General features: G+C 43.6%; 1 protein-coding gene across 1 annotated transcript in view; it reads left to right on the forward strand.

The window, feature by feature from the left end:
* COL26A1 (collagen type XXVI alpha 1 chain) overlaps positions 1 to 18,999 on the forward strand; it is a 133,327-nt gene that overhangs the window by 96 nt on the left and 114,232 nt on the right. Inside the window, exons 2-4 of the mRNA XM_065732225.1 lie at positions 195 to 270; positions 1,446 to 1,568; positions 8,525 to 8,628. Of these exons, the coding sequence (XP_065588297.1) occupies positions 195 to 270; positions 1,446 to 1,568; positions 8,525 to 8,628 (303 nt within the window). The remainder of the gene's footprint in view (positions 1 to 194; positions 271 to 1,445; positions 1,569 to 8,524; positions 8,629 to 18,999) is intronic.

Raw genomic sequence — 18,999 nt, forward strand, 5'->3', positions numbered from 1 at the left:
TGCAAGCAGTTTGTTTATTTCTGGGTGCAAACTTAGGGAGCCACTGTGATGCTTAGAGGAGGTGCCAGCTGTGCTGGGGATGGTTGCCATGCTGTGGGTGAGGAGCACAGCTCTTGTCAGCGTGGAGAGAAGTGTACTGTGGGCTCAGGTATGTGCCTCCACCTCCTGTTGTTGACCCCAGTTCTGATCCCCAGTCAGTAAGAATGTGGCTCTGAAATTTGCTGCCTCAGTGCAGTTACAGAAGGAAAAACAGGAGCCAGAATCTGGCAGGTATGAATGATGTTTGCACCCTATTTTTCTTGCCCTCTCAATTGCAGCACTTGAACCTGGAAATGTTTTTCTATGAGAAGTTGGATGGTGTCTATAGGTACTGACTCCACAGCTGGCACTGCAGTTGCTGCCTTCTTGCACGCCGTGTGGTGGTGAACACTTCTTACTTCTGTTTTCTTCCCTTAGGAGGCAGCTAAATACTCTGGTCCATCCCTTGCCTGTATTTTGTGTTGCCCATTTTCAGACTGTAACCTCTCCTGGGTAGCAGCATGATTTGTTTGAGCCCTGCTGACAGTGTACTCCACCAAATAGCAGAATTCTTCAACTCAAATGTTTTTCAGCACACTAGGCGGCCGGGGAATGATCCCATAATGAGCAGGACAAAATGAAGACCAGTACAATGGGAGCTGTCTATTGGGAGATTAGGAAGACTTTTTTTTTTTTCCCCTTCTAAAACCCCATTGTTTATGATAAATTACTGAACTAATTATGTACTGGCCTCTGAGGACCAAGCAAGAGGCATTACTGGGTCTCTTGTGGTTCAGGTTGGCAGAAGTGGGGAATCTCTCTGCAGCTTTTGGGGGAGGAGGTGGAGTGGGAAATTGAGACTGCAAGATGGGTGAGCTGTGTCTGGCAGAGGCAACAACTCCACCCCATTATTTTGGTTTCAGTCATAGAATATCCTGAGTGGGAAGGGATGCACGGGGATCATCGAGTCCGGTTCCTGGATCCACCTAAAATGAAACCCTATGTCTCCCTGAGCTGCAGCAGCTTGGTGCTATGACTGTTGCTCGGGAAGCCCATTCCAGTGCCCGCATTCTGATGAACCCTTTCCTAACCTCCCCTCCCCTGTCACAGCTCCATGCTGTTCCCTTGGGTCCTATTGCTGGCACCAGAGAGAAGAGGGAGAACCCTGTTAGTGACCAGCTGCCAGCCCAGCTCTCTGAGCCTGACCCATCAGCCGTTTGTTCACTCAGTGCGTTGTGTGCCTGTCCAGCTGTGTGCTGGGCTTTTTCTCCAGAAGAATACTGTGAGAGACAGCACTGAGAAACTCTGCTGAAATTAAATCCCATCATCTGGCTTCCCTTGGTCAACTAGATGGGTTGTAGCAGTCTTATATATGTTGCTTCATCTTGCTGCCTTACTGAGAGTAACAGATTTCTTTCTCTCCGCAGGCATTGGTGTCACTACACGGTTACACGGACAGTCTCCTGTCAAGTGCAGAATGGGTCAGAAACAGTGATCCAGCGAGTTTATCAGAGCTGCCGGTGGCCGGGCCCTTGTGCCAACTTAGTGAGGTACAAATATTCATGTCTTCTTTTGCCTGTACGAACGTGCCTGTGCTTCTCATCAAACTGAACTGCAGAGTGAGTGATCAGATATTGGTGTGGGTATCGAGTGTGGATCGGATATTGGTCTTCTGCTTCATGATGGAAGAACTAAGGAGTACTCATTCTGTTATCTGCAGGGTAGCTAGGGATGTAAGCATTTGTAGCTTTAGAAGGGAGGCTGCGTGAAACAGTTTAACTTATGTTGTAATATCCACTTGTAGATGATCCCAGCTGCTACTTCAGTGTGTGGTGTAGAGCCCTGCCTTCTCAGAAAGGCGTTCTCACAGCAGAGTAATGTTACCACTCATCTGGGAATTGAAGCAAAAAGGCCATTGTCCTCTAAATTTACACCTAGCTTCTGTGACAACTTCCCATGTACACAAGGCTGTAATTTAGTCATTTTGTTGGTGTTTCCAATTCAGCCACGGAATGAGGTCCTCTTAGTCAGTAACCTAGCCAGAACATGAACTACAGCATCAATACCCAGAGAGATCTATTTTCTCATGCTTGTGGCTGCTGCACGCACCCATCTGCTCTTGTGTCTCTTCATCTGGAATTCACATTTTCCATGTGGCAGTTACCACAACTGATTATCTAGTTTCTCCTTGGCCGTTGGTCAGTCGAAGTTTTTTCACTTGTAATGTATATGCTTTGGTGTCTCTTTGGTCTTGTTTTATGCAAGACTGTGGTTGAAACACTTAATATTTTACACTGTCATGGCCAAACTTCTGTTGAAGCTTTTTAATTTCCCAGACGTTTTATACGCATAATTGTCATTAGAAACTTGTGAGCTTTCACCTTGTCTCCTAAACTTGCCAAAAATCTTGCATATTTTTCCTTGTTCACGTAACTGTAGTTTCACGAGCACTAAACAATTGATCGTGTTACTGGTAAAAATCCTTTCTGTGGGCTCCTGTGGTTAAGTTACTCATATACGTTGATTCTCTTGCTGCTAACCCAGAGACTTTAGGAGTAGTTTGCCATTGTGACATTGTTATTCACTGAATATTTACAGTTTCAGATGTAGTTTGGCTTATTTGCCTGACGAGTCCAATTGTTTGGAAACAATGCAGAATGGCAGCAGACTTCTCCATTTTTATTTTTTTTATTTTTTGTGTGTGAAAATAGCATGGAAAGAAGCTGGAGTTATTTTTTATGATTTTGGCTGGTGAAAGCTCAGCAATTAGAGGTACAGCATTTCTAGATGATGATCCCCAGGAAGGAGCTTCCCAGAAGAAGTGGAAGGATGCTAGTTGTCTGCTCCATTTGTAAGTGGAAGGACACAAGCAAAGTGAATAGTACCCTTCTAAGGGCTGACTATATAATTTGCCTTAATTATGCAGCAAATTACATAAAGTTGAGGCACTTGTTTTCTGATAATGTAATAAAAACCTGTCACTGAAACTGATGGACGTTGTGCAGTGCAGCTTGTGTGTGCAAACCTTGTTAACCCTGAGTCATGGTGTATGGCTAAGGCACGTGCTGTCGCCTGTTTGTGTCACGATGCTAGTGCCTAGGGATGTGAGGATAACTGACTTTCTTCAGTCTCAGAGGTGAGCTGAAATTAAAAAACAGACAAATGGAAAATGAAAAAAAAAACCCTCTACATCTCCCCTCCTTTAATAACGTGAATACTGTCTTTTTAGAAAATGCTCTTTCCTGTTTCAGGTGCACCCTATCTCCTGGTTTTGGCTGAAATCTACCAAGTATAACAATGAGAAATTCTCGGCTGTTGCAGGGCAGTTGGATCCCCCTTGTATTCATCATCTCACTTGCTAGAACAGTTCTCTTAACAGGAGAAGAGTTATATTCGATTTCCCTCTCTGTCAGCAGTCAAACTGACTTGGAAGAGACAGGTCAGCAGTCTGTAGGACTTCCTAGGGCAGGTCTTTCAAAACTCCTACAGAAGATGATCAGAGCAGAAAATAAAACTAAGGCCCCCTGCTTCAGTTTCCCTTCTACCTGAAGTACACACTTAAAGACCTTCTGACCCTACTCCTATTCTTCTGTTAGTGAGATTTCTGTTGCTGGAGCTTGAAGGGGAGATGTTCAGATTCATGTAGTATAACACTTGACTGTAAGCAACACAGAATGTCAGTAAGCTATTGGCATTACTTTGGCTTTTTTGTATGTCTCCCAGCTGTGACTTGAAATAAACTGTTTTCATCTCCTTGTTTGCAGGGAGTCAACCATATCTGGCAGAGCTTTCATTCTGCCAGCACCCGTTATCAGGCTTCTCACTAGCAAAAGGGACGCCAGCCAAAAGAAAAAGGCATCTCTCAGCCTCGCAGTGACAGCTGAGAGGGGCTCTCTGCTAGAGAGACGCTGCTTACAATCAGACATCACTGTGGCCAGACACGGATTTAATCTGTTTCCTGTCTCCCATTCATTCGCATTATGTTTCTTTTCCTTATTGCACAAACTGCAGCTGAGGGTTGAGCATTTGACAGAGGGATATCTTTGAGATCCCCAGCCTAGCGGCTTTGGTTGCACGATCTCCTCGCTCTCTGTTCACTTGCTTTTGGGAAGCTGGCAGCTCTGCTTCTCTTGCAGGAGTGTCGTCATCTTGGCTGGGATGGGTGAGTTGCTCTGTTCTTGCCCTCCACCCCAGACTCTTTATTTAGCTTGGGTGCTGAGTTGCTTTGGAGCAGTCTTGGCTGGAGACTTCCCCTCAGCAGATGTCCGCTCTTGAACTCTCTCCCTTAGTGCTGTGGAGGCTTCGGCGTAATGCTCCGTAGGATATGCCTTTGCTTTGTCACGCTACAAAGTGAACGGGCAACTTTCCAACTGTCTGGCTCAGGCTTCTAACGTAGAAGCTGCTTGCTATTTATCTGTATGAAGGAAGAGATAAAGTCTTTTGCTTGGTGTTTCAATGGCAACCATCTCTGTGGGTTTGCTGCCTCCATGGTTGCACCCAGCTGCCAGAAAACCCAGTGATGTGAATTGTAATCCTTCCTCCGAGCAATCATTCTGTTGCAATAGCTGCAGGCTGAGGGTGCTGCTCTTTGAGATTCACAGAGAAAAGAGTGGTCTTGTAGATTAGACAAGAGTTTGACATCAGTTGCCAGAGGCTCTGTGACTTTTTGTGACTGCTTGTCTTTCAGGTGAGGCAGCATCACTTGACCAACAGCATGGGACCAATACTTGCAGTGTTTTCTTTGCCTTGCTATGGCTTCATACTTGGAGAGCAAGACAGCTTCTTGCTGTACCCTGATAGGGCAAAATATGTCTAATTGTTATTAGACCTTGTGTGTGTGTCTATTGTGGCCAGTAAAATGTTATCTCAGCCAGGAATTAAGCGAATGGGAGAACAGCCTGACAGACCATGCACTGCTGCAGACTTATAAGACAAACTGTTGTTGTAAAAATCCATATATATCACCTCTAGAAACACGATTCTCCAGATTGTGGTGAAATACTCTGACTTCTCTCCTACTTGATTCATGCTAGAAAAACGAATGTTCCCAGTGAGGCTGCATGAGTTTTTGTCTTGCTATTTTTTTGCCATGGCCAGTGGTCTTATAGCCCTGTTTCACTCTAGCCTTTGAGCATCCAGTCTGTGCAGCACTGTCTGGCTTCAAAGAATATGGAGGCTCACTTGGAAACCCATAGCTGGTTTGTACAGGAATGGGCTTAGCTGACACCATTATTCATCAAGAGCCATTGAAAACCCCAAATGTGACGTTGCACATCTGTCAGTCTTGAACACCACTCAGAGATGGGGAGAGATGGAAAGGGCAAATGTTTCTGCAGTACAGTGAATGGCCTGTCGTGCTTTGCTGACTGCCAGTTGCTGCATCTGCCTTAAGGAGGGATCTGTGTGGGGATTGAGGATGGTGGTGTTGAAATCAAATATGTTCTTTGTAGCTTCTTGGGACTTGTTGGGTATACTCACAGGATAGTCTTTTCTATGTCAGCACTCTTTCCAATCTCCAATCTCTCCAGGACAGCTAAGTATTTCAAGATTTGCATATGCAACCTGACAAATTAGAAGTTTGATTCAGAACACTCTAAGTTTTCTTAGGACAATTTACATTTATGGCATGTCTGTAAGTCAGGCCATGGGCCAAACATTAGGAGTACTACCAATTTCTTTTTAATCTTCTTTTAATAAGCAGAATTAGTGTTTGTTTTAGCTTGGATGGATTGTCCATGCTCCAAACATGATACATATGCAACTGGTGAAGGTTAGAGACATCAGATTGATTCCTGACCTCATTGCCAGGAAAACAGTAGTAGAAGGAAAGCTTGTGTTCCTGCCTTTCCAGATGTTTTCTTACCTAGTAACAGCGGTGGCCACTAGTTGAGATTTCTGGGTTCCTCTTCCCGTGCTGCTGTGATCTCAAGGTTTGGCTGTGACCTTCAGCAAACAAGTTGGTGAATGGTATCTCCCTTGCAGTGGAGCTATAGGTTGCTCCTCTGAAATGCTTGGAAACCTTCTGAATGCAACTGTGCGTGCTGCATGTGTCTGGGAAGAAAAGAGGTGCAGGTTGTGGCTCATCTAACCTCTTACTGTGGTTTTGCAGTATTTCTGTGCCAGTGTTTGTGGCTTGGGTAACATCCAGAGGAAAGGCTTTCCTATTCTTCTACCAGCCTAATTTCCCTCTGTTGTGTTTTCTATGTGTTTTTGTTCTGAGGCTTATCATCTTCTTTTTCTATGTCTTTTTCTCTCTTTCAAGTGCAAGAGAAATATGAATGCAAAAGGAATGGTTATCTGAAGTGGTGGTTATGCTTTGGTAGAGGAGTTTTCTTTGCTCCCTTCCTGGAATGTCAGTAAGAAGTCTGCATAATGTCATAAGGTGATGTGGTGAGATGTGTGATGGCAGACCTGGGTGCTGTGTCACGGCTGAGTGAAAAAATGATGCTCTGAAGAATGGAAAAGCTTTAAAGCCAATTCAAGCTAGCAAACTAGGGCTCCTTCATGTGCCTGACCTGCATGCTGCTGAACTGAGCTGCAAACATCAGGGAACTCAGGGTGGGTGGTAGGCTGTGACAGCTGAGCTCTACGTTTGTCGTGCCCTGAGAAGTTCTCACTTGTTTGAGAATTAAAACTATAGCTACTTCCCTGTCACAGAACTGCTGCCAAGATTCCAGTCTGGCTCATGCTACTCTCCACACTTCATAATGAAGTTTGAGAGAGCTTTAACATCTTGGTGTTGGCAGAAACACGGTTTTAAAATCACGGTGTGGCTGGAGACTGGCTGGCTCTGGCCACTGGTAACAGGACTGGAGACTTTCATCTGAAGGTCAAATCCAACCGTGGTGTTAGTGACAAAGTCATGAACTTCTGACTGATGGCTGAGGGTTTGTGTGTGGAAAGATGTCTCAAGTCTGACGCCAAAACTGAGAGTTGGGAGACTTGGGTTCAGTTTCTGAAGTTTGCCAGAGCTGTTCTAGGAGTCTACCTACATCACTGTGGTGCCAAGTCCTCAAACTCACTTCTGACTGCAAGCTCCTGAAGGCCATTGGATGCAGAGGTGTGAAAAGTTAGGTGGGATGAACTGGCTCTGTCTGGAGCATGTTAGACAAATGTCTGGATCACAGTTGCCGGCATTAGCAGTAACTGGTGTGCTTTTTGGCAACTCGGATGGTGAGGACATAATGTTCCAGGGGACAGCACTGCTCTCCCATCTCTAGGTGATGCTGTACAGGCAGCTGTGTGCTCAGGAAGAAGCTTGTGCAGATCCTCTTATTCAGTAGCTGTGGTAGAATGGTTTCTGTGTTTGGCAACTGGCATAAATAATCATTCACAGCTTCCCAAGAAATTAGTTTCCCAAAACCTGCACTACCCATGACCAAGATGCTGCCTGCTTTCCAGGGCATACATAGGCAGCCTCTCCTGCTAAGTGCGTGCTACTGCTGTCCTCGTTAACAGCACCAGCATCTCTGCTCTGCTGTCCTTGATGTATGCGATAGCTGCTCTGTAGAGAGAGGTTTAGGTTGGATTCATGGAATATCTAGATCTGTCTTGGCCTTGTGTCTGGGTAGGCTGGGAGGGCACTGTTCCCTGTAGGTTCTTAGTGCTGCAGAAGGATGCTCTTCCTTGTGGAGATCCAGCCAGGCTTGTGTCTGCCCAGCCTTGACTGAGGAGCAGAAAGCTGCATCCTTTAGCACTGTAATCCCAATGCTTCAGCCACTCCCCATGGCTACCAAATACCTTTGGCTGTTACATGAGAGTAAGAATTTTGAGGGGAGCTTGTAGAGTACAGCTTCTGTTTTTTTTCTGTTTGTTTTTGTTTTTCAGCTTCATGCATAGCAGCAGTGACTTATCTGGACGTATGTGGGGGAAACTGATTTGTCAGCTTTGGAAGTCCAATGTTTTTGAAACAAAAGCTGAGTCTTATGAGACTGTCAGTCTTATGTTAACTTCAGAATAGCTGGTGTGGGTCTGCTTGTCTGCACGTAGCAGTCTGGTTTCCAATGGGGCACAACGGTTCTTGAGCTAGAAATGGAACCCAGAGGATGCTGTGTGCTGGCACAGGGCAAAATCATGTCCAGCAGAAACTCATCTGCAATGAGAAGTATAAAGCACACCCCTGGTCCAAGGGAAGATGTTTGACAGACTGAGGCAATTTGTGTGAAAATAGTGCTTTGGAAACTTTGAGAAGAAAGGCTAATGCCAGCCTTTGTTTAACCATCATCTCTGCTACTGAAAACAACTTGTTAGAGATGAGACCTCCATAAAGTATACTGGTATTATCTGGGGGAGAGATGTGACAAAGAATATAAGGGCTTTAGGAGAAAAACAAGGGTTGTTGAATCAGGTCCATATGGTGGTAAACACTTGACTGTGTTATTTTAAGTGTATTTTTTCTCTTCACTATAGCTGGGGATGAGTGGATGCTCTGCTGACATTGCTAGGCAGGAAGACGTGTTGTGAACGGGTGAAGAAGTGCACCCTGCTGACTTTTTGTCTGTGTTAGTTACAGGACTCTTATAAGGCCCACGTACAAAATGTCCTACCGAACTGTGACCACGCTGGAGTGGAGGTGCTGTCCTGGGTTCACAGGGAGCAACTGTGAAGAGGGTAAGTGATCCAGCAAAGCATCTTCCCTTGCTAATGAACAGGTCGGGTTGGTCTGGGTTTGTTAATTTGCTCTAAGCCTCTCAAACACAGGAACAGATTGCCTATTCTCTGCACTTCCAATTGTAATCCAGAAGGTGATACTGGAAAACAGACTGTGCTCATACTTGCAAAGAATCCTGAATGGGGGAAGAGAAATGAAGAAATGGGTACTTAGGTATGCTCTTCTCATAGATGCGTTCATGTTTAGTGACCCCATTGTATGGGTCGTCAGAAAATATGCTTTATACATGTTAATAAGTATCTTCTCTGCATTCCAGTGTCATCATTGTCAGTTGTTGTAGCTTAAAAAAGCTTTTGGTCCCTCAGTAACAGCTTGTAAGATTTATGCACGTAAAGTCCAGGCACAAGCTTCTCTGGGATAATGTTATTAGAATTAAAATAGCACCTAAGCACCTCCTATTCCCTTTCCAACCCTCCCAGAGACTTTTTGGTGCAACATTCAGGTTGCTTGACAATACACTTGTGTATTTATCATCTGTTCTGATGGAAGAAAACTGTGCTCTGGAAGAAAGGAAAATCTCTTCCCTTTCTTATTATGATGCATGTTCTGCATTTTTCTTCTGGCTATTCTTTGTTTTACCTCTTGCTTCTGGAACTTAGAAACAAGTCCTGCTTCTCCATTGAGCTCCATGTGGTATGTGCTTTCAGCTGAATCTCTGTTGATGTCTTATGAATGGGATGGAAATACCTTGAGGTTTTCTGTTTGTTTGCATCATGTTGGTGCATTCTGCTCGTGCTGGCTGCTGAAAGGTCACTGGGAGTGCAGTCTGTAGCTACACTTAGATATCACAGAGCAATGAAAACAGTGCTAATCACAAAACTTTACTAGTCTCCAACTAGGATGTTGTCTACTAAATCACAGAGGTGGGTGCAGACAGCAGCTCCTTCAGGCTGTTGAGGAAATAATAGTTTCCCAGGAGCTCAAGAGAAATCTAAGAGATGGGAAAGCCAGTCTACATGTAAGTGTGAGGGAGAGAGCTTTGCATTTTAACACACTGCTGAAAGAATTGGGCTTGGAAAACAATTTGCTGTTTGCAGCTTGGATTTTTACCTGTCATGGCAAGGGAGAGAGATGCTCGGGGCTGGGGCAGAACTCATTTCCTAGGTAGCTGTGGCAGAGGACCTGACTGGAGACCAAACAGCTGCGTGTGCAGCCCAGTCATGCCTGTAGGTTTGGACAGGTGTGAGTGATTACAGCTCAGTTGTGCTGCTGGTGTAAAGGAGAGCATTCAGCTCCCCCCACAGTGCCAGATCTGTCTCAGCAGAGTTCAGTGGAAAGAAAAAGCCAGTGTAATCTTGCTTTAGAAAGTCAGCAGTGATCTCGCAGGAGCAGCTCTGTGGAATGAGGTGACAACTTTACAGGACCGGCTTCCAAGGTGGACCTGTGTGTTTGGGTTTGGATGTGGACTGTGGAGTGTGAGCAGAAAGCCAGTAGCAAGCTCTCGCTTCCATGGAGGAGATTTTCCTAAACCTTTTTTTCCTTCTCTCCGAAACATCTGGAGCTGCTGACAGTCCCATGTTTTTGGAAGAAAGGAAAAAGACCCCTTTTTAGCAGGACATGGTTCTGCCACTTTACTCTTTAGCAGTAGTATTGAGTAGTATTTGAGTGGTGTGCACAGGGCCTTAAGCTGCCCAGAGGCACCAGGCTTAAGGCCGCGTTATTTACTACTTACGTTAATCCTTCATGTTAGTGTCACCTGGAGCTGTAAGAAATAGAGGTTGAGAAAGTTTCCCTGTTTTTTTTCGGCATATCTGGTCGGTACATTTGGCAAGCTGATACAAAGCCTTTTGTACTCTCTAGTTTTTTGGCCTTTCCGACTGTAAATGCTGTTCTTCTGGAAGAGTAGGGTGCTTACATCCTGTGAACAACAGAGAAAATGGATGTAAAGAAGCAACACAAACAGTACAATTATGGAGCAGTGTAGAACCTCAAAATGCTTTCATCTTTTTCTAATAATGAATTTAATCTGTATTTAATTTCATTTGTGCAGCTGGAGCTTTGGAAGTTGTGATGCAGTTATGGTTGAAGGCAGATCAGGCCTTCGTTATTGCTGACTTGTTCTTACTGTGTTGTAAATGCTTTAATCCTCTGACAGTCAGTGGTGTTCTCCACTGGCAGCAGAATGGCAGCTATGATGGCACAGCACTTCCACTTCAAGATGCTCCTGTTTCTAGAGACACAAAATGTTTTCTTTTTCCAGTTGTCACTGGAGTAGTGAGGTTGCATCCTCATAAGTCGAGCAGATGAAGCCAAGAGGTAACGACTGATTAAGCATGGAGTAATTTGGGGAGTTGAATGTTCATTGCCGTGGCGACTCTTCTTCACAAAGAGACAGTAAAGCATGGTTATCTAGCCCTGAAGTATGGCAGACTCCTGATGTACTGCTTGCTGTAACACACCGTCACTGAGAAACCCCCTTCCATGGTAACAGACTGCATGCCAATAGTGCAAGCTCTTAAATGCAATTTGAGCACTACAAAATGTCCCGACCCTTAGCTAATAAGTTTAGCTTGAGAAAGTAACCACTTAACTGTCACCAGCTGGCAGGCACCTATGTAATGCTGAAGGCTGCACATTGTTTAGATTTAAGTTATCTCGAGAATTCAATCCTTGCATTGTAACTGATAAAAGTAATAATAAAAAAAGAGCATCATCTGGAGGAAGCCCAGATCTGAGAGCTTTGCTGCCCAGCGGGGATGGCTGCTTCTAGTCTGCATCGTTTTTAAAGTCAACACTGCTCAGGCTGTCCTCCTGGCCCTCTGCTGCTGTCTTCTCACCCAAAGGTATGTCAACATTTGGAAGGTCTGATTCCTTCACTGTTTCTTTTTCAGCTGTGACCACCTAGTTGAATAGATAGCCCTGGTAAAAATGGTCAATTTAAATTTCCTGAAAAAGTTTCTTGCAACTTTTTTAGACAGATAAGGAGAATTGATGCAAACAAGTCTGGTGAATTTAACTGTCAGTAGATGCTAATTTTTTATTTTCACTTCTAATTTTTTTTGTTTAAACTGGAGCCCAAGCCTAACACAGGAAATGAATCCACTGAGCCACCCTGTCTGCCGACTGCTGATATAAAGAACATATGGAGGAGGGTAGCACAGAGGTGAAGTGGTTTAGCTGTTGCAATCATACATCAAGCTGATTGATTTGAATCCAAGATGATGCTGGCACTTCAACTCAGCCTTTTTTCTGTATGGCTGAAAGTTCAAAAGCAAGTGCAATCTCTTGGTAGAAGAAAAGTGTCCCTAGGAGCTTGGTACTGCCTTAGAGCTCTCCAACTAGACAAGGTCTTATTTTACTTCACAAACATCACAGATTTCTTTCCTGTTTGCTTGCATTACTTGAATCTGGGACAGTAGCCAGTATCTTATTTACCTCCAGTAGCAGATAGATGAGAGACAGCGACTTAGGCAAGAAGCAGCTCCAGAGTAACCTTGGCACATCTGAAGGGATCCCATTGTGACTGTAAGCTTCTATTTATTTATTTGGTAAAATGTCATAAGAATACAAGGAGAATCCGGAATTTGAGTGGCCTTGTTCAGGTTGTTCAGGTATGTCTTTAGTTTGAGAATTTACTTCGTTCCTCACTTTAGTTCAGTTCTTGGAGTTTTTATCTACTTTTACATAAAACTACTGTTTGAAACTTACCCTAATATTTTTCAAATCTGTTGGTTCCTCATGTGCTTACAATTTCCAAAGCAGCATAAGAAAACGGGGCCTTTCCTCTCTGCATGAGAAAATACCCTTCTACAGAACCCTTCTCCTAGTTCAGAATGTTTCTTTGGTCTCAAGAGGAGAAATGTGAAACAACACTGGGAACATCTTAAGCTAGCAAATGCAATTATGAGGCCAAATTTGAGGCTGTGAGCCTTACTGCTTTCAGAGCCCTTCAGTGGGCTTTCAAACTTTCAGGTCTTTAATTCTGATGTTGAGTGCGATGTTGGTGAAGACCCCTAAGATCCCCAAGTCACAGAATCACAAAATTATAGGGGTTGGAAGGGACCTCTAGAGATCATCCAGTCCAATCCCAGCCTACCTCACCATGTCTACTGACCACATCCCTCAGTGCCACATCCCCGTGGTTCTTAACACTTCCAGGGAGGGTGACCTCCCCACCTCCGTGTGCATCTGTGCCACTGGAGCAGCACTCTGTGACGAAATTTTTCCTGATATCCACCCTGTATTTCTGTACCTGTAGAACACAAGAGCTGCGTAGTATCTCCATTTTCCCCCATAGCATATACTTCTTCTGTGGCATACCTCCAGGTACTTGTTTCTGGTGCCTCTTCAGTGTAATGCAGAACCCCTACCAGCAGTTTCCCAGCTATGCACTGTATATCCTGACTGCTCTCCATTGGTGCGTGCTGACCACGCAGCAGCCTCTGCCTACAGGCACAAGGTGTGACCTTTGATCAAACCTGCAGAGCTCCTGGAGTGTGTGCTTGCTGTTGGAAGAATCTGTACCCTGATGAGAGAGCTTTCTGCCATTGGTGCTGTGTGACTACTTACAGTTTCTAAGTGTTCATCTTCTGTTTCGATGCACAGTCAAAAAATAAATTAATAAAAATCCCTGACAGATTTCCAAAGGCTTTAACACTGCATTCCAGCATCTGAGTCAGTTAAGTTTTATTGGATATGTTTAATCTGAACAGGGAGAATTTTATTCAGCACCCAACGTCAAAATATTTGGAATGCTGAATATCTACAGATGTTTTCTTAATGTAATTAGAAAAACTGTGTGCTGTAGTGTTACATTACTGTTCCAATTATTCTAGCTCCCATCAAATTACTGTGGTGTGCAGAAAATCTTTATTATTTTGGTAAGCTATTTGCTTGTTTTCCCAAGCATAATGGGTACTTTCTGTTTCTCTTAGTGCTATGTGTTTCTTAACTCACAAATTACAGACCTGCCTATTTACAATTCATGGCTATTCTATTAATTTGCTTTATTTCTAATTAGGACTGAAGATAACCTTACCTTGGTAAGGTCTGGTACAGTACCAGGCTCCTCTTTCTGGATGCTAATGCTGTCAATTCTTATTCAGTGTTTTTATCAGTTTAGGACTTTGTGATGGAACAAAACAGCCATGCAGCAGTGCAGACACATTGAGTACTGCAACTGTCTTTTTTGGATGCCTCACATCTTTTGATGATACACCTCGGTTTCTTTAAGAATTATTCTCTTTGGATTTTTATAAACAATGGTGGACAGACACTGTCCTGATATAAGTGCTCTGTAAAACATTCTCCTGCCCCTTTGGAGAAATCAGGTTTAAAAATCTATGGTAGCTACAGAGATGTTCAGAGCTTGAGGAGATGTCCCACGAGGTGAACTTGCTGCTTCTGCAGGTGGTTGCAGAAGGGTGTGCAAGGGATGGCTCCTTTGGTTTCCAGTATCCAAATCTGGAGACACTTCCTCATACCTGCTCCTTGCCATCTGTCTTCTGAACTGCAGTGAGATAAGCTGATGTTGTTGGCTTAGCAAATAGAGGAGGGATAAGCATGAGGAAGCATTTTTATTTGTGTAAGTGGGCTGTTGCTTTTAGTAAGTCAGGTAATAGAAGACAAAAGCCAGCGAGACTTTGCTAAGCCATTGCTTCTGCTGAGGACAACAAGGGCTTTGGACTAACGTGGAGCGTGTTGTAAGGTTTATTCTGGTGCTGTCAGCGTTGTCCTTCTTTCAAGGAGGAAGAAAGTACATGACACATTATCCTGTCAATCTTGCAACTGTTGTCAGTACGAAAATAACAAGAACATTCCTTAAAATTTCCACCCACTCCACTTAACAGAAGTTCCTGTCAGAGGTGGTGGAGGAACAGTGGGGTTGTGTTCATAACAGCATTTATTTGCACTCCTTACCCCATAAGGAGGTGCTAAATGAATTGTTCCTGGTTGGTGTCTACTGTTCATTGTGGTGCCTTTTGTGTCAATGGTAGGTAACAATGAAGAAGATATAAAACCACCAGTTTGAATGTGTGTCTGAACTTCCTTACAGCCACTGTAACTTGTTTTATCGGGAATAGGAACTGAGGCTTAGTCTTCAATATAAAGTATCTGCAATTGGAAGGGGTTTATCTTCCAATTGGAAAGAAAAAGCATATCCTTTCACTGAACTCTCAAAACTGTTGCCTGTTTAGCTGTTTGGTGTTATGCTCTGAAATTATATGTTTAAATGACAGCTCCCTCCCTGCTACTTTTCAAAATAACAGTGATGAAATGTGTGGACTTAATGTTGCTGTCAAAGTGCTGAATGGGATGCTTCTTTGTCGAGGAACTTGTTGAATTTCTTCCAAGAGAATGCTTGAGGCACCAAGTAGTGCCTGGTATGCAGAATGCCATTGTTCTGCGTATGAGAACAAGGGATGATGAGGGGAGTGTTCCTGATTTATTCATTTTTTACCCCTATGTGAGTTCAGAGTCCTGCTGCCACCTCTTGTTTCTATCTTGTCAAATAGAGAAATAAGGAGGAGAAATGGAAACATGCTTCACAGCAGAAGAGTTTTAGGATTCTTGTGCAGAGCTGTTCCAATGAAGAGTTGTCACTTTGTGTGAGTGATGGAGGAGTGGCTTGTACTGCTGAAGTCGAAGACACGGGAGTGAAGGAAATTCCTTAAGAGCGGGTGTCATTGCCAGGTTTCCACAGGTGACAGATGGGCAGGATGTATTAGGTCATCCATTCTGTCCTTTCAAGGCCAGTGTACTCTTCTTGTGAAGAGCTGTCTAATAATCTGAAATGAAGCCACTGACAGTGCAAGCTGTTTTCATGCGTAAGGGGTAACAAGGGTACAGGTGTTGCAAGACAAAGCAGAAAGCCTTAGGAAGATGAAAGAATATATAGGGAGTGGTGCAGTTGGTAGCAGACCAAGCTGGAGCCAAGCTTTGGGGTGAGGCAGGTGGAGATCGTGCTGTTTCTACCTTAGGGATTCTTATGTTTTTAATGTAGGCTTTTCATTAAATGAGTATGATAACATTTGTGGTTTTTCTGTGATAACCAGATCCAGTTGTGAGTTGTTTGACAGCATCAAAACACTGGAGAGTGTGAACAAGTGTGGTACCTGAGCACGCACAGCCTTATCCATGTGCTGAATATTGTGAAGAAGAAGAGATTTAGTGGGGACCCAAAGTGTTACAGCTATTTTGGGATACTTTGCCATGGCCGTGTGAGCAATCCCATGTTTTGGTAATGTGATTTAAATATTCAAACCCAGTTTCTGAAGCAGTTGTTTTTTGCATTGTTTCATGCCTCTAATTGTTCAGCTCTTTGGACAGGAAAGGGCAGTGAAGTTTTTAGTTTAGGACATATTTTACTTAGTATATCTTTATTGAACTCTTCTAAATAGGGATGCAGCAGCAGGTTTTAAACAAAAGCACGTATCTGAGATCTGGTGCTCTCTCCAAGAGGTTGGACTCCATGGACTTACCGAGTTTCCACCTTCCCACTGCAGTAGTGGGCATTTGTTAAGTGGGTGTTCTGCATTGCCAGTGCCTAGCAGTGGGCAAAGCGTTACAAAAACATCTCTAAACATTGCTGAGGAAGATATATTACTCTATTATTTAGTCAAGATTAGGAAGAGAATAAAGCTTCTGTTCTGCCAGCCCTACAAGCTATAAAATTGTCATATGTCAGCCACAGGAGAATTTGTATTGGCTCCTCCACTCTAAAACAGCAATGAAAGATGGGCTTTGTTGGAAAAGTTAATAAACAAGAGGGGTCTGGCTGAATGGGAGGAAGGCATCAGAGAAAGATTGCTCTTAGTTCCCTGACTTGTAGCACTTTGACCAAGTCCATGAGCAGTAGAGATTTGCTTGTAGAAGTGGGTCATGCAGCTGGAAATGGAATGGCATGTCCTTGAGTGAGAAAAGAGGTGGATTTACTGGAGAGGTTTGGGGTTGCATGATTTCATCTCTTTTAGGAGATATCAAGGTGAAAGCAGGAGGTAGGCATCAAGTTCCTGTGCTGTTGAATCTTAGACATTATTCATCTAGGATAAGACCTTGTTAATAGGAGTGTCCTTCCAAAGAATAATCTCTAGTAGGGTTGAACTGAAGTTCACTACCAAGAAGTTGAAGTGTGTTCCTCGCATGTATGCTATTCCAACATAATGTCTTCTCTCTGTGAGCTGGTTAGCAGGATAAAGGCAGCAAAGCCAGTGCAGCTCCATTTGCAGCTTCATAAGCTCATGTGAGATGGAGAAACTTCAAAATACAGTCAGTTCACACAGAAGACAACCTGTCCTGTTCCTAGGAAGGGTTCAGACAGACTGACTCTGAGTGGAGCTGTCAAACAGAGTTGTACCATGGGCTGTTCCCAGGCTGGTGTGGGTTGATATTTCATTTAAAAGTTGATGTGAGGAATGGAGGGAGCCCTCTAATTAGATCTGTGTGTGTTACAGGTTGAGCGGTACTGGGAATACGCAGCAGTCTGGGATTAAAATGCAGTCACATCTTGATTAAACTCGAGCTGGGCAGAAATCCATAAAGTGAGACTCAGTCAAGGACAGTCCGAGGCAGGAACAATCAAATGCACAAATCCTGAATGGAGGGAGACTTAAGATAGCAGGATCCCAGGGGAGGGAATGTGGTTTGTAGAAAAGGTGAAATTGAGCTCTTTCTGGACTCAGGAGTGGAAATGCTGTCCTGGAATCGGGTGCTACAAACACTCTGACCATGCCGAGACCTCACAGCTAATGCTTCCAGGAGACTGCCTGACACACAACATCTGAAATTTTAGGTACATTTATGGATAAGGGGTATCTGCATGTGTATGTCAGTGTTTCTCAGTGGGATAAAGTTTAAACTTTTACAAAAACCAGACTTGTGAATGCTTGGTTCTATTGAAAGTTATTTCTAATTGGTGCTGTGCTATAAGTACTGCAAGAAGTGTGTTGCATTTGTGAAAGTATGCCCTTCCTGGTTGGTGTTTGAAGATGCCATACTGCTAAATAGTTGATTAATTGCCAGATAGAGTAGTTGATGGGTACGTGTTATATGCACTACAAATAACATCAGCACAAATGATGTTTCCTAAAAATAGCCATTAAGAGCTGACTTCTGTATTTTTTTTTGTCCAGTTTTCCAGACTTATTCTAATGACTGTATGTGATTTCAAGTGCTAAGAATTATTTGATCAGTTACTAAGCAAGGAGCACTGTGAGACATCCTGGTAGTCACTGCAAACGAAAGAGCTCTTGTTGGGTGAGTGACTTTACTGTTCCTACATTGATAGAAGCTCCCATGTAACTGAAGGTTGGGAAGAACTTGCTGATGAACTTTCTGAAGACAGAAGCTCTGATTCTACATACCATTAAACTAGCTTTCAAACAGCGTTTAAGGACTTCATAAAAAATGCTTGAGAGTGTAAAATATCACCATTTTTAGACAGGTCATATTTGGTTCCTCAACTGCCAAAGCAGGAAAGGCGTTTGGAAATGGCACCGTGAAAATCCCATGTGGTGAAGTTCATTAAAGATTGTGGTACAAGTTTTTTTTTTTTTTTTTTTTTTTTTTTTTTGAATTTTGAGTATGCTTCTTGCCTGGGCTCCTGATTTGTCTCCTCATTGGATAATCATCCAAATCCACAAGTAACATGCAAGTTTGCATTTCATTTTGAGCCCAGCAGGCATACAGCAATGAGGTTACAAGACCTTTCCAAGTGAGCCTGGAGGGACTTGTTGGCTAGAGTTTGGATTTTTGGCAAGCAGCTTACTCCAGCTCTTTTCTATAATAAACCCAGGGTTCAGTCCCCAGCCTCTTGCAGATACTGAGTGCTGTTGCGTGTCTCTGGGTAATCAGTCACTGGAAAGGCACAGATGTTTCAAGATGCACAGCCATGGGTGCAGCATTTAAGAAAGGCAAGATCAGGGTCATGCTACAGATGCAACCACATCCTACGTGTTCTTTGACAGGAAAAATTCTTATGTAACACTAGCACTTCTCTAGTTGCTAGTGCCATCAAATGAACGTGTTAAAACTAGTAGTGCTTGTGAGTTTTGTACACTGTTTGTTAAGCCTTCCAAGGCCATGGATGGCTGATGCCTCTACTGCAGGCAGAGCAGTGGTGAGCAGGACTGTCCAAAGCAGTGACTTGTCTTCATTTGGAGAGCAATTCTAAGAAACTGAGCAGGGTAATAAGAACTATGGGGTTAGAAGAAGTCCTGGTCTATACCTGATTGTGGAGGAGCTAAGAGGTGGTTGAAGAAATAGCTGTAATTCTTTTGATTTTCTGAGAATACTTTAGGTTGGATACATTCCTTGTTACACACACATAAAAGAAAGCACACACTGTAAGTAAGGATTCAAAATTTAGTGTT

This window comes from Cyrtonyx montezumae, unplaced genomic scaffold (assembly GCF_038088225.1).
Source record: "Cyrtonyx montezumae isolate F1298 unplaced genomic scaffold, pur_monq_1.0 scaffold_15, whole genome shotgun sequence".
NCBI lineage: Eukaryota > Metazoa > Chordata > Aves > Galliformes > Odontophoridae > Cyrtonyx > Cyrtonyx montezumae.